Below are 12676 nucleotides of genomic sequence, written 5' to 3'. Positions count from 1 at the left end.
AAAAATTCACAATAGGTGCCAGGGTCTCTGAGTCAGGAGCTGGGATAAGTAGTTGGGAGAAGTGGATTGAAAGGTGGCACCTGAGAGGCAGCAAAAGTGGTGAAACTTCTGGTCAAGGCTTGTTTTAGCTTTCAGAAATTAAGTATAAGCAAACAAAAGTAAGCTAGAGAAAAAGAGAAAATACATCTAAAATCAAATGAGCAAGCAGTCAAGATTTTGTTTTATTTTATTATGGCTAGAAAGACACTGTTAGAGCCAAAATCGGCAATGACACTAAAGAAATCCTCTGTGCTTTTCAATATGCAAATATATTTCTTCCAAGAGTTGCCCTGGTGTGATTTCAAGAGTTCATGTCAACTTCTTTTCTGGAAACTTCCTTTTCTTAGTTGTTGTATTCTTGAAGAGCCTGGGCCATGAAGAGCTTGCCTAAGTTTTGGGCAGTGAACTCCTTGATGTTCTGGCAGTAAGTGTTTATCTGGCCTGCGCATTTGAGAAAGAGATAGAGCCATAATGTTCCACAAATTGTAAAATGATCCAGAAAGCTAGTCAAACAGAAAAATCAGCATAAAACAGAATCACCTGTATATTGTTTTGAATCCAGAGTTTATTTTTCCATAAGGGATAAGAAATACAAGTTCTCAAACTACTCCTCAAAAGCTTATCAGCCCTAAGGACATAAGAGCTGTCAGTCAAAAGGACTGACTAAGTAGATCAAACCAATGCTGTACAACTGAGAAAACAGAGAAAACAGCATTGACTAGCCTTCACAGATAGAAAGGAGATACTAACAATACATCACAGAGCTGCAAACCAGCCAGACCCACTGGACCCAGATGTGAACAAGTATGGTTAGGTTTTCAGTTTGTGCTTTGAGTATGTTAAGGAGTTTTCCTATGAGTCAAGACAGAGTAAGAGTAGAGCGTTCACTTGAAGAAAGGGCTCCATCATTGCTTTTTATGTCTTTAATGATCTAATCCATCCAACAGTTACATCAGTTACACGCTTCTTCAAAATATAAGGATTTCAATTCTGTTTGAATTGGACCTTTGGGAAGGAATTGTGTCTCATTTCCAAATTTAATTTGTATGTACACTAGAAAATGTTAAGGAATTTGGAATTTCCTCCCACATTACAAACGTATTAGTAGAACTGAGAAACTGCCAATGAGCTTTTGAGTAGGATTTTCACTTTGATAAAATCTTCTCACAGGTTAAGTCTGATTGAATCAAATGGCATTTAGCATTTCTATAAGATTATAGCCAAATAAGGGCATGAATGCCATACATTCAAAATCAAGTCCTAGCACAGGACACAGGACCGCTACTGCTTAAAGGTGCTATTAAACATTAAGTATAACCAGAAAAAGTTCATCCAGAAATATATTCGTGCTGCCACAATTTAAGTCCAAATAAGGGAAATAATTTCCTAAATTCAAGTCAAGTACCAACTGTACAGGGCAGGGCTGGAAGAGGAATAGTAAGAGGCCTGAGCTAAGTGATCTTCTGCATTAAGACTGTAAACAATTTTTCTGGCTTTCCCTGAAAAAGGACTCATTTTACAAAGTTTACAATGCCATCTCAAAAATGTTTAGAAACATGGAGTGAAGCACTGAAAGGATCTGGACAAAATAACAAACTCTTAGAAGTTCTTAGATTTCAGATATTACAGGTGCTAGATTCAAATTCATCCTGCAACTATTTCAAATATACTAGCTTTTATGGCGTGCTTTTCTGTTTGTAAATTTCTCACTGTCTTCTGCTTCCCGAGCAATGAACAAAACCAGCCAGGTTTTGCACGGGGCAACAATACCTGCAATGAGCAGCGAGTCCATCCTGGCAGGGGGCTGTGGCGGTTTGAAGAGTTTGGACAGGTCCTCCTCAGGGAGCGGGGGTTCTCCTCGGCTCTGGCGCTGCATATTCTCCTGCTGGCGACGCTGCTGATACTGAAATTCAAAGGGAAAAGGATTTGGTTATATTTCTCTGAGGAGAAAAAAAAAGACGTCCTTCCGCTACACAACCAACAGAACCCTACTGCTCTGAATTACAACCTCAGTTTTTATCAGCGGCAACACTTGGTAACTTACGTGTAAGAAGTTAAATACGCCAATAGTAGAAGAAAATTCCTTTGCTGAAAACTCGAGTGTCTAGAGTTTTCACTCTGAGCTCTCAGAGTCTATAACTAATGATTCAGAAAACAAAACTAGTTATGTAAGTAACAGGGGGCTTAAAGGGAAAGCTCATGATTAGTAAGGTAAAGGGAGTTTCTTTACCATTTATGACAATGGGGTAATAAATGATTCATCCTAATTTTAATGACGAAGTAATGAACTACCACACTGGAAATTCTTTCACCTTTACTCCTATTGACCTAAAATAACAATACAGACTGCTATGTTCACTGCTGTTACAACTTTTTTTTCTTTTTGACAGAGTCTCACTCTGTCACCCAGGCTGGAGGGTAGTGGCACAATCTTGGCTCACTGCAACCTCCGCCTCCCAGGTTCAAGCAATTTTCCTGCCTCAGTCTCCCTAGTAGTTGGGTTTACAGGTGCCCACCACCACACCCGGCTAATTTTTGTATTTTTGGTAGAGATGGGGTTTCACTATGTTGGCTAGGCTGGTCTTGAATTCCTGACTTCATGATCCACCCACCTCAACCTCCCAAAGTGCTGGGATTACAGGCAAGAGCCACCACTCCTGGCCTATCGTTACTACTCTTAACAGATAATCGTCTGTACCTTAGCTCCATAGCTAAGGATGGATACTATTAATAGCTCAGATAATGCTTCAAATACTTTCAAACTCTGGATTCCTATGATTCGCTGAAGAGAAAGTAGGGATATATATAAACTTTTACTATAAACTTATAGATCAACTACAATAAGAGCTAATAGCTACGACTGCTCGCAACAGTGAAGCACATAATATCCCATACACAACCTTAAAATGTCAGGTAATGAGAAACCAAGGTGGGCTAGGAAAAATTTAGTCTTTGGATTCCTAAGAAAATCAAGGGAAACAACAATTCTTTCTAGTGAAGGAAAGTAACTTGCTTTGTGAAGATTCCTGTATTCATTATGGGGTACTCATAGGAAACAAATATTCAATTTGATACCCTGGGTGAGTCCTTCACCTACAGGAAAAACCAGCAGGAAAATGAAATCCAGCTGAGATGATTGTTTTCCTTCTCAGTTTATCAGACATTTGTAACCACTCCCATCTTTTCAGTTAAAAATATATATATATATATACTGATTTACATATGTTTTCTCAATTCTAAGCTGGCAGAAACAAAGTACTTTAAATTTCACTATATATTATATATGAACTCTGATATTAAGAAAAAATTAAAATACAACATTCTCAGAATCACTTAGTTGTGCTTAGAATTCTATATTTAACAATGCTCTGTTTAAAGTACATTGTAATGAACAGAGTAGTCATATATAAATACTACTTTCACAGATAAACATTCTGGAATCAACTTATCTATGAATCAAATGCTAAGAACACTTTAGAGCAGTATAGTCCAAATACAATATTCCAGGAACTGTGAAAACCATGTGGCCTGCAGGCAATATGAATAAAGGTTAAATGGCCACAGCCATAGATGTGTGCATATGAGAATATTCGGATAATTCCAGGGTTTTTGTCTGTATTATACTATCTACTTCACAGCAGTTGGTCTATTATTTCCTATCAAAATTGCTTGCTCTTAATCACAATTGCTCAGTTTTTTAAATGAACTGAAGATTGCTAACTATGCCGCAATGAGCCACTGCCACACCAATTATAGTTAGTAAAGAAATGTGCTGTGACATTCTGGAATCTCTTTGCTTCTATTTTCTCAATAAATGTACCTCTTATTTGCACAACCTTGGCATTACAATCTGAGTTTAATATAATAGCTCTTTTTAACACAGGTATGTTTAAGTATAACATGTAAATAACATGTTACGAACATGCCATATAAATAATAATCTTTTAAAAATATAATATAGAGTAACTAGCTAACAGTCAGTGCTTTACCAAAGATAATTTAGGCCATTTTGAACATGACTCTTGAAATACATGAAACTTAGAAATATATGTTTGTTGAATTTTTCCACAATACCAACCTGATGTTTCTGCTGCTGTTGTTTACTAGTATTCCTCATGTATGTATTGTATTTAACTATATCTTGGCTCATTTCATCCACTCTGTCCATCAGCAACTGTAGATTCTTCCCCAAATGATTGCTGAAATGTAAAGTAAACATACTGACAGGTCTTACTTTAAGTTATAGCTTTGCTACTGCTCTAAACAGTTTTAAGATATGAACTTGAACTGGCTTTTGCTAAAAGAATGAGAGCACACATATGCATAAGAGCAAGGGCAGAGGAAAAAATCTGAGTCAACTTGTTACTAAACTTTCCATACCGAACTTCCAACAATAATCTCAGGGATACCTGAAATAGCTGAGTTTCTTATTGAGAGAGCATAGGTATGTGAGGGTAGGAACTGTGAAACATACTTAGTGAGCCATCTATAATACATATTTCTTACACCAAGTTCAGTATTCCCAAACTCTTTTCATTAACTTACCCCTGCCCAAATGCATTCCATAACATTTAAATCAGTAGTCACAGGAAAGAACCATACAGATTATGACATCTGGCACATGATTTCTCTATCTAGAAGGTTTTAAATGAGCAATGGCAACCTTTATTCTACAAAACCTGATGAACAGGCTCCTTTCCTCTTACCTTTCCCAGAATCTGTAGTACAGTCTTTCATATTTCTTATTCTCTCCAGAAATTTCTATTGCAGCTCAGTTACCAACACCGCTTTATAAAGTGATGTAATGATTGACACAATGACCAGCATATTCATTGATTTCTGCCTGCAACTTACCTCCTACCATGGTAACGCCTGGACAGCTACTATATTTTTAAAATAGCGAGCTTCTAAAGAGTAGTGCCCATTCATTAACTGCCAAGAGATATTTACTAAACTCCTATTATGTGCCAGCCTTAGTACTAGAAAACAGGGAGACAACAGTGAATAAGACATACATTACATGTTCTGTATCTTCATTGATCTTATAACTGATTAGGGATGGAGGAGAAAGAGAAGGGGGAGGTGAAGAGACACTTACTTTAGATAGCACAATCAGAATATCTCTTTGAGGAGATGACAGACTGAAAGTGAAAGATGAGCCAGCTATGCCAAAAATATTCTAAGCAAAAGAAAGTACAAGTCCTGAATGCCTGAGATGAGCAAGAATTAGGCAGATTTGATAAAAAGAAGAGGCCTGGCATGGCTAGAGCACAGTGATTGGGTCAGGAAGACCAGACAAGCACATGTGGGAAGCTCATTAGCACCATACAGCTCCCCAGCAATGTAGTTTGTTGTGAATGAGACCTCACAACTGCAATGTTAATGATACCCTGGAGTTGCACATGTTTATGACACATTTTGCTTAAATTTTAAAATGATCATTTTGCTGCTATGCAAATAGACTGGAGAGGAGAAACCAGGAGGTTAGTTAAAAGTCTACTGTAGGGTGTTGGCGAGGATGTGGAAAAATGAAAACACTCATACATTGGGGTGGGAAGGTAAAGTGATACAGCTGCTGTGGAAAACAGTTCGGTGGTTCCTCAAAAAGCTAAACCAAATTACCAAATAACCCAGCAATTCCACTCTTACGAATATACCCTATGAACATGTATATACCCTAGGGAATTAAAAATATATACTCACACAAAAACTTATACATGTATGTTAATAGCTACATTATTCTTAATAGTCAAAACTAGAAACAATGTAAAATTCCATCGAATGATGAATATTATACATCCATACAGTAGAATGTTATTTGGCCTTAAAAATGAATAAAGTACTGATACACCCCACAATATGGATGAACCTTGAAAACATCTGCTATGGGAAAGAAGGTAGACAAAATTTTTTTTTTTGGAGACAGTTTCACTCATCATCCAGGCTGGAGTGCAGCGGGGCGACCTTCACCTCCCAGGCTCAAGCAATTCTTGTGCCTCAGCCTCTCGAGTAGCTGGGACTACAGGTATGTGCCACCACACCTGGCTAGATTTTTTCTATCTTCAATAGAGATGGGGTTTCGCCAGGAACTCCTGACCTCAAGAGATCCTCCCACCTCAGCTTCCCGAAGTGCTGGGATTACAGACATGAGCCACTGCTCCTGGCCAGGACTCTGTTTTGTAAAATATACAGAATTGGCAAATCTGTAGAGATAGAAAGTGACTAGAGGCTGCCAGGACTTAGGGGAATGGGAATGACAGCTTAATGGGTTTGGGTTCCTGTTCAGGGTGATGAGAATGTTCTAGAGCTAGTAATGGTTGAACAACATTGTGAATATACTAAAAACGACTAAAGTGTACATTTGAAAAGGGTTTAAATGGTCAATTTTTTCTCTATTTTAAAAACTGCACCTCTGGCAAACAATCTATCGTGATATTACAGAGAGAAATTGTGGTGACTTGAACTAGGATGGTGGCAGTGAGCATAGAGAAAAGTGAGCAGAACTGAGAGAGATTCTGGAGGCAGAGCAGGCAATCTTTATTCGCTAGGGGGCACAAGAGAGGAATGGAGGGTGACTCCCAGTCTTCTGGCAGCTGGTTATTACATTTACCGAGAAGGATAAAGGGCTGGCTGGGATTACAAGCGTGAGCCACCGCGCCCGGCCGTAAATTTACCTTTTAATCCCAGCCTGGCACTACCTAGATAACTTTCGTCCAGTAAATGGTCTGATGACTTCACCTGTTGAGGAATCAAGTGCTTCTTTCTTATTTATTTTATTGTGTTGTAATTTTTAAAATCACTTTTAACTTCAAAACAATTCTTCTCTGGATACAGTGTATTTGCTTCTGTTTTACCCTAATTTCTAAATAGTTGATTTAAATTCACTCAGACTTCAGTATTTGAATTGGGCAAGGCTGGGGAAAAGAGAGGCAGACAGCGGTCAAAGTGCAATGACTTAAAAACATACTACAAGTCTGGAATCTATCTTCAGGACAGTGGGAAACCAGCTAAAGATTTTAAGCAAAGGAGTAACATGAGCATCTAATTTGCATTTAGCAAGATCATTACAATTTTGAAAGAGGAAAAGGTCAAGAACATGAAGTCAGGAAACTGTGAAAGTAATGAGGAAGAGAAATAAGGTCCTAGACTAAGGCATTAAAAGTCACAGGAGTAAGACAAAATCGTCCCATGAGTACATGTGTGAGAAGACAGACCCTGAGGGACACAGACAGAGATGAGCGGAGGGTTCACTGTGGAAAATGAGGGGAAACCCAGAAGAGCTATAGTTTCACAGGCTCCTAGGAAAGGATCTCAGGAAGAAGGCCTTATCAACATATTACGTGCTGAAGAGTCTAAACTACTCAGTGATGTAGTGACATCAAAGTCTTTTGTGACTTTGGAGGGAGGTCTTACTACATACAATGGGTGGAACACTACAAACTGTTGTCAATCACTGGGAAATCAGTGGGAAATGAGGAAACAGTGACATCAAAATTCTATCGAGAAGTTTGATTATGAAACAAATAGAAAAATTCAGCAGAAGACAAAAGGAGATGGACACTAATGGCATGAGATCAAAAAGTATTCTTTTCATAAGTTTTCTTTTGAGATGGGGGACATAAGTTTAAATGTCTTTGTTTTTAGGAGATGCATGCTGAAGTATTTAGGGGTTAAAAGTCATGTCTACAATTTACTTTCAGATGGTTCAGAAAGAAAAAGTGGTGTTTATGTATGTAGATAGAGTGCAAATGTGGCATCATATACAATTGGTGAATCTAAATGAAAGGTTTATGGATGGATGTTCACAGTGTTTTTCTTTCAAATTGTCTAAAGAGTTGAAAATTTAAAAATAAATTTTTAATTGGAAAAACAAGCCTATAAAGATTTAAAAAAAAAAAAAAAAAAAAAACTAGTATAGAAAGAAACTGAAAATCTATGAAGAAGGAAGGAGTACATCAATCTAATGAGGTCCTGAGAACGCAAGAAGACGGGGGGCACCGGCTTCAGATTTCTGATCCTTTCATTTTTACCAATGAGGAACGTGAAGCCCAAAGGGCTATGTTAAGTATAAGAAATGTCATTAGCTACGTGATTAGTTGTTAAGTCATTTATGTCATTAATTGCAAAAGGAAATCAAAGAAAGAAAAGATCGTCACCAATGCTGTGGCTGGGAGGTTAAGGGGAAAACAGTGACAGTAGGGAAAAAACAACAGCCCAGGAGAGGTACTGTCATATGCAGAGAAAAATCTATTATTTATACCCAGACCTTAACTCTTGGAGGTTGTTTACAGTAATGAGAAAGGCACTACTAAAACAGACCCACTGTTTCTACCAGAAAAGTCTTTAATATAAAGTACTAATACTATCTGCTGCAAGTATATGAAGTTATTGTGAAAGAACACTGCCACAAGCACAAATATGTGGACTTTATGTATTTCATAACTTTTATATTATGATAATGCTCTTCGGAAAAAACAAATCAGAAACACACACACACACACACACACACACACACAAATCTGTGTACTACAGGCCTTAAAGTGGCATCAGAAATTAACACTGACAGAAAATCAGACCACTACCAAGACCAACTTTGTGAGAATCTTTTCAGTACCAGTTTAACTAGGATGCTGAAACAGGGACTTACTGTTAGGAGTTTCAGTAACATTGCCTTTTCTTTTATTGCCAAGCAAATAAAGAACTGAAAACAGATAACTTAAACAGATGTGAACCAGCACATGAAGTGTTAAGTCTGCTCTGGCTACAGTATCAATTTATGCTTATAATCCTTAATGTACGATGCCCACCCTTAGTTTACTTTTTTTAAAAGAGGAAATAAAAACAGAATTGTTTTATATGTGTGAAAAGCTGAACGCCTGTGTTACACATTTTTAAAAACTAATAAAGGCTGTCATGGAATAACTATTGTTAGAACTTCCACCTAATAAAATGAAAATCAAAAATTAGAATTTTTCAACAAAAGCAAATGCAGTATGTTTTAGTTGTCACATAGAACAAATTTATCAGTCACATCAAAGAAACCAGTGCCCATGTATAGGCTCTGAAAGGAAAGACCAAGTTTAAGCACCTGCATAAGAAAGATTTCTGATGAGGTTTCTTATAAAAACTTTAATGGCAACTGGCCTGAGCCATCATCACACAACTACTGTTAGAAATTAAAAACTAAGATGTACAAAACATATCTTTCTGTCTTCTAAAATACTATAATCGATTTGGTTCAATGTAAGAGTCTAGTAGCAAAAACGCACTGCTTCAAGGTTGCTTCATTCTTCTTCCTCCTAACAGAACACGAATTTACACTTTCAATAATTTCATATGGAAAGCAAAGAAATGGGGCCTCTTTTCCTCGTTTACATAAAAATACAGAAGACAAAAACTATAATAAAATATTTGTCTAGGTCTCAGTTGCTAGGGCAAACTCAGAACATTTTCTTGGTTATTATAAATGCTGCTTTGGACAAACGGACATTACAGACCAGCTCATTGGTAAAGTTAAAGCACCATCAGGGATGTATTTCTTTTGTATGCTCAATAAAGGAAGCCTGGGAAAAGGTGAAGACATGAATTATGTAAGCAAAAGCTTTCATGCAGTAAATTTAAAATTATTATATAACTATATACTTAATACATCAAATTGTAACCTTGTATGCTGAAAAAGGTTCTTAGCTAAACGCTTTAAATACAGGTGTGCCGAGTGTGTTTGTAAAAACAATAAAGAAAAATATGACCTTCTAAAATAGACAAATTAAAGGACTATTATGAATATATGTTTGCAGTCAAACAGTATACTCTTCGGTGCCAAATTAGCCTTGCAACCTGGCTGTGTTACTCAGCACTCCATTTACATTCATCGTCCATCTCCCTGCCCTGTTAAGACTTCCTTGTGGCCTTTTGATCAATTAATGCAATGGAAGGTGGCGCTTCACCCACAGTCCTACCCATGCCAGAGCATGAAGAAGAACACTGATGTCTCTGGCCCTTCTGGGTTCATCCCACTTGCCTTATCTCGAGGAAGTACAACGTCTGTACACTTTTTTTTTTTTTAACAAGTCTCTAAGATAACTAGAAATCTGATAAATAATTTAGTCTGCTCCAAACTGGTTGCTTAAGAAAACACACCTTGTTTCTTTCAGCCAACAAGCATATATTGATTCGTTACCTACTCTGACCATTTAATTTCATTCCACAGGTCTGCTGCTAGCCTCCTTCCACCACAGACAAAATAATCACTAACATAACGCTCAAAGGGCATTTAAGAGGAGCTATACATGTGGCTCTATTCACATTTCTGTTAAGAGTAATAGATGAAGGGGGAAATAAACATTAATTTCACAAAGGGAACAATACTTCCTTTTGGAAACCTCAGTCTGCATTTTACAAATACAATAAACATTATCTCAGCAACTAGATAGCTAAGGCAGTTATGCTGGAGGAAATCGTATCACCAACTAAAATAGCTGAAGCCAGTATAAGGTTCAGAAAATTCAAATTTTAGTTGAAAACTCAAACAACTGGAACTTTACAACTGCAAGAGTCTGCATCTGAACAAGGGCAAGTACAGCCAGTAAAAGAAAAACGCATTTCTGTTCTTTTCCTGAGCATTATTAAACACCCAGACATAATACCCTAAGCCTCTTAGGATCGTGTACAAGAAATAAAGCTGAGCCATATAAAAAAGCCCTCCCTCATGGGCACTGACCTTATCAAAGCACAAATGATACAGCAAAGAAGGCAGCAGAGGGTTCTTCTAATATGAGCAATTAGTATTCAAACAATGTGTCGTTTCATATGATCAGTTTGGCGTTTTTCCCTGAGATCCTAACAAGGCCAGACTATTACTCCATGTTATACAGGTTTTAAGAACCTATAAATGTTCTTAAGTAATTGTTTTCTTGTTTCACAGGTAAAGTTTATGTGAAAGAATCTTTTGCAGAAAGTTCTAAAAAATGGGACTTTTGATTAGGCAGGGCCACTTACCTGCTGGCAAGGCTGAGCAACTCATGTTTATCTGCAACAGCTGACTTCTTTTCAAGTTCCCACATTAGGACATTGATCAGATGTGAATTTTTAATTACAATCGGCACTTCTTCAAACATGTACTCAAAGGTGATATTTGCTTTTTTCAAACTGTGAAGCATGTTAAAAATACTTTAGTCTGATGGTCAAAAGTAGGTGCTAAATTGACTATTTCATAAAATTTACCTAATTATAGGCCCTATCCAAGATCTTTGTTTCATTAACACTCTTAAAAAAAAAAGTAGAGAAACTAGAGTTTTACAGAGTCAAGCATAAGTTAGGTCATTTGAGTAACTTTGAAAATGATCTGAATTTGAGCTAAAGCCCAGAAAATAAGATTCTTGGCAGAAGAAACTACTCATTCTTTGTAATCAGGTATCTTTAAAATTTCACTGATACTAAAATGTAAATGTCACAGTAAGTTCTGCTACACAACCTACATCTACAACTTAATTTAAAATAGCTAGAAATGAGAAATACTCTATTTCTTGAAAAGTTCATTTTAAAAGCCTCTTCAATTAAGAGTTTAACAAGTAGCAGAACACTCAAGGAGACTCCAGATACAATAGTTAGAACACGCCAAGAACACAGTTTCTCATAGTTTAGTTACAGCTACCACATCCAGGAATTGTCCATGAGGATTTTTCTTTTAAAATTCTCTGTACCTTAACTTTTTAGGAGCCAAATGGGAAACTAGAGATGAACTGTCCTGCATGAAGTCAAAGCCATTAATTTTGATTCAACAGGAACTAAAAATTTCTATAATTAACAGAAAATGGAAGAATTCTAAGTATTTAATTGATTTAAAGTAAATATTACAATGCCATTAAATAGGATCCCAAAACAGCTCCATCCATTAATTCTCTGCATACCTGTCACCCATAAAATTGCCAATAAGCCACATTCTTTAACAAATTCTTAAAATATTTATATCTTTCCCATCCCCTCATTAAACAAGGGTTCGGAAAATAAGACACACAGCTCACAACCAGTCTGACACAGAGCTTACAATCGGACAGTCACTGATCACTCTTTCCACCTCCCTTTATTCAATCATTTATTTCTTCGAATCCAGTAGCTAATTAATTCCCATTCTAACTGAATTCACCCTTGCTGAGAACAACAGATGAGACATTCTCTAAAGAATAATTTAAACACGGAAAGGGATAGAGCAAGCAGCACTTGGCATGCAGAAAACTTCTACAGTCCACATGGCAAAAGCATTACTGCACCACAACCGAGGATGCAAGAGACGTGGCAAAGAAAAATCTTAACAGAAAAATACCCAACCCTTTACCAGATGCCCCCAAACACTTACGCTTCAGGGGAAAAATCCTTTTCTTTACAAACTTCCATCAGTTTAGGAGTCAGTCTGTAAGCCTTTAGTGAGAGAGACCCTTGGGCAGTTTTTATGGGATCTCAAACAAGGAAAGAGAAACAAATTACTAAGAATTTTGTCACTACCATGCTTGAAGAGCATTGGTTCTAGGCACATTCTGTTGCATATCACACAATCTTTGCAAAATAAAGATCAAAATAAACAACCAGAACACAATTTGAAGCGGACTCAAACCACTATATAGCAAGTAGCACTCGAAAA

The 12676-nt window shown here is 37.0% G+C and overlaps 1 protein-coding gene across 2 annotated transcripts in view; it reads right to left on the bottom strand.

Annotated features, from left to right (window-relative positions):
* Nucleotides 1-208: 208 nt before the first annotated feature.
* The window catches only part of LOC105475946 (eukaryotic translation initiation factor 3 subunit H), a 108333-nt gene continuing 95865 nt past the window's right edge, over nucleotides 209-12676 (bottom strand). For both annotated transcript variants that reach the window (XM_011731469.2, XM_011731470.3), the window contains exons 4-8: nucleotides 12395-12494; nucleotides 11038-11187; nucleotides 4118-4238; nucleotides 1810-1942; nucleotides 209-480 (exon numbers count right to left, since the gene is read on the bottom strand). In XM_011731469.2, coding sequence (XP_011729771.1) covers nucleotides 383-480; nucleotides 1810-1942; nucleotides 4118-4238; nucleotides 11038-11187; nucleotides 12395-12494 — 602 coding nt within the window. In that variant the 3' untranslated portion in view covers nucleotides 209-382. The remainder of the gene's footprint in view (nucleotides 481-1809; nucleotides 1943-4117; nucleotides 4239-11037; nucleotides 11188-12394; nucleotides 12495-12676) is intronic.

Source organism: Macaca nemestrina, chromosome 8 (genome assembly GCF_043159975.1).
Source record: "Macaca nemestrina isolate mMacNem1 chromosome 8, mMacNem.hap1, whole genome shotgun sequence".
NCBI classification, from domain to species: domain Eukaryota; kingdom Metazoa; phylum Chordata; class Mammalia; order Primates; family Cercopithecidae; genus Macaca; species Macaca nemestrina.
The sequence above is the reverse complement of the archived record's forward strand: the minus strand, read 5'-3'. Positions and strand labels throughout refer to the sequence as shown.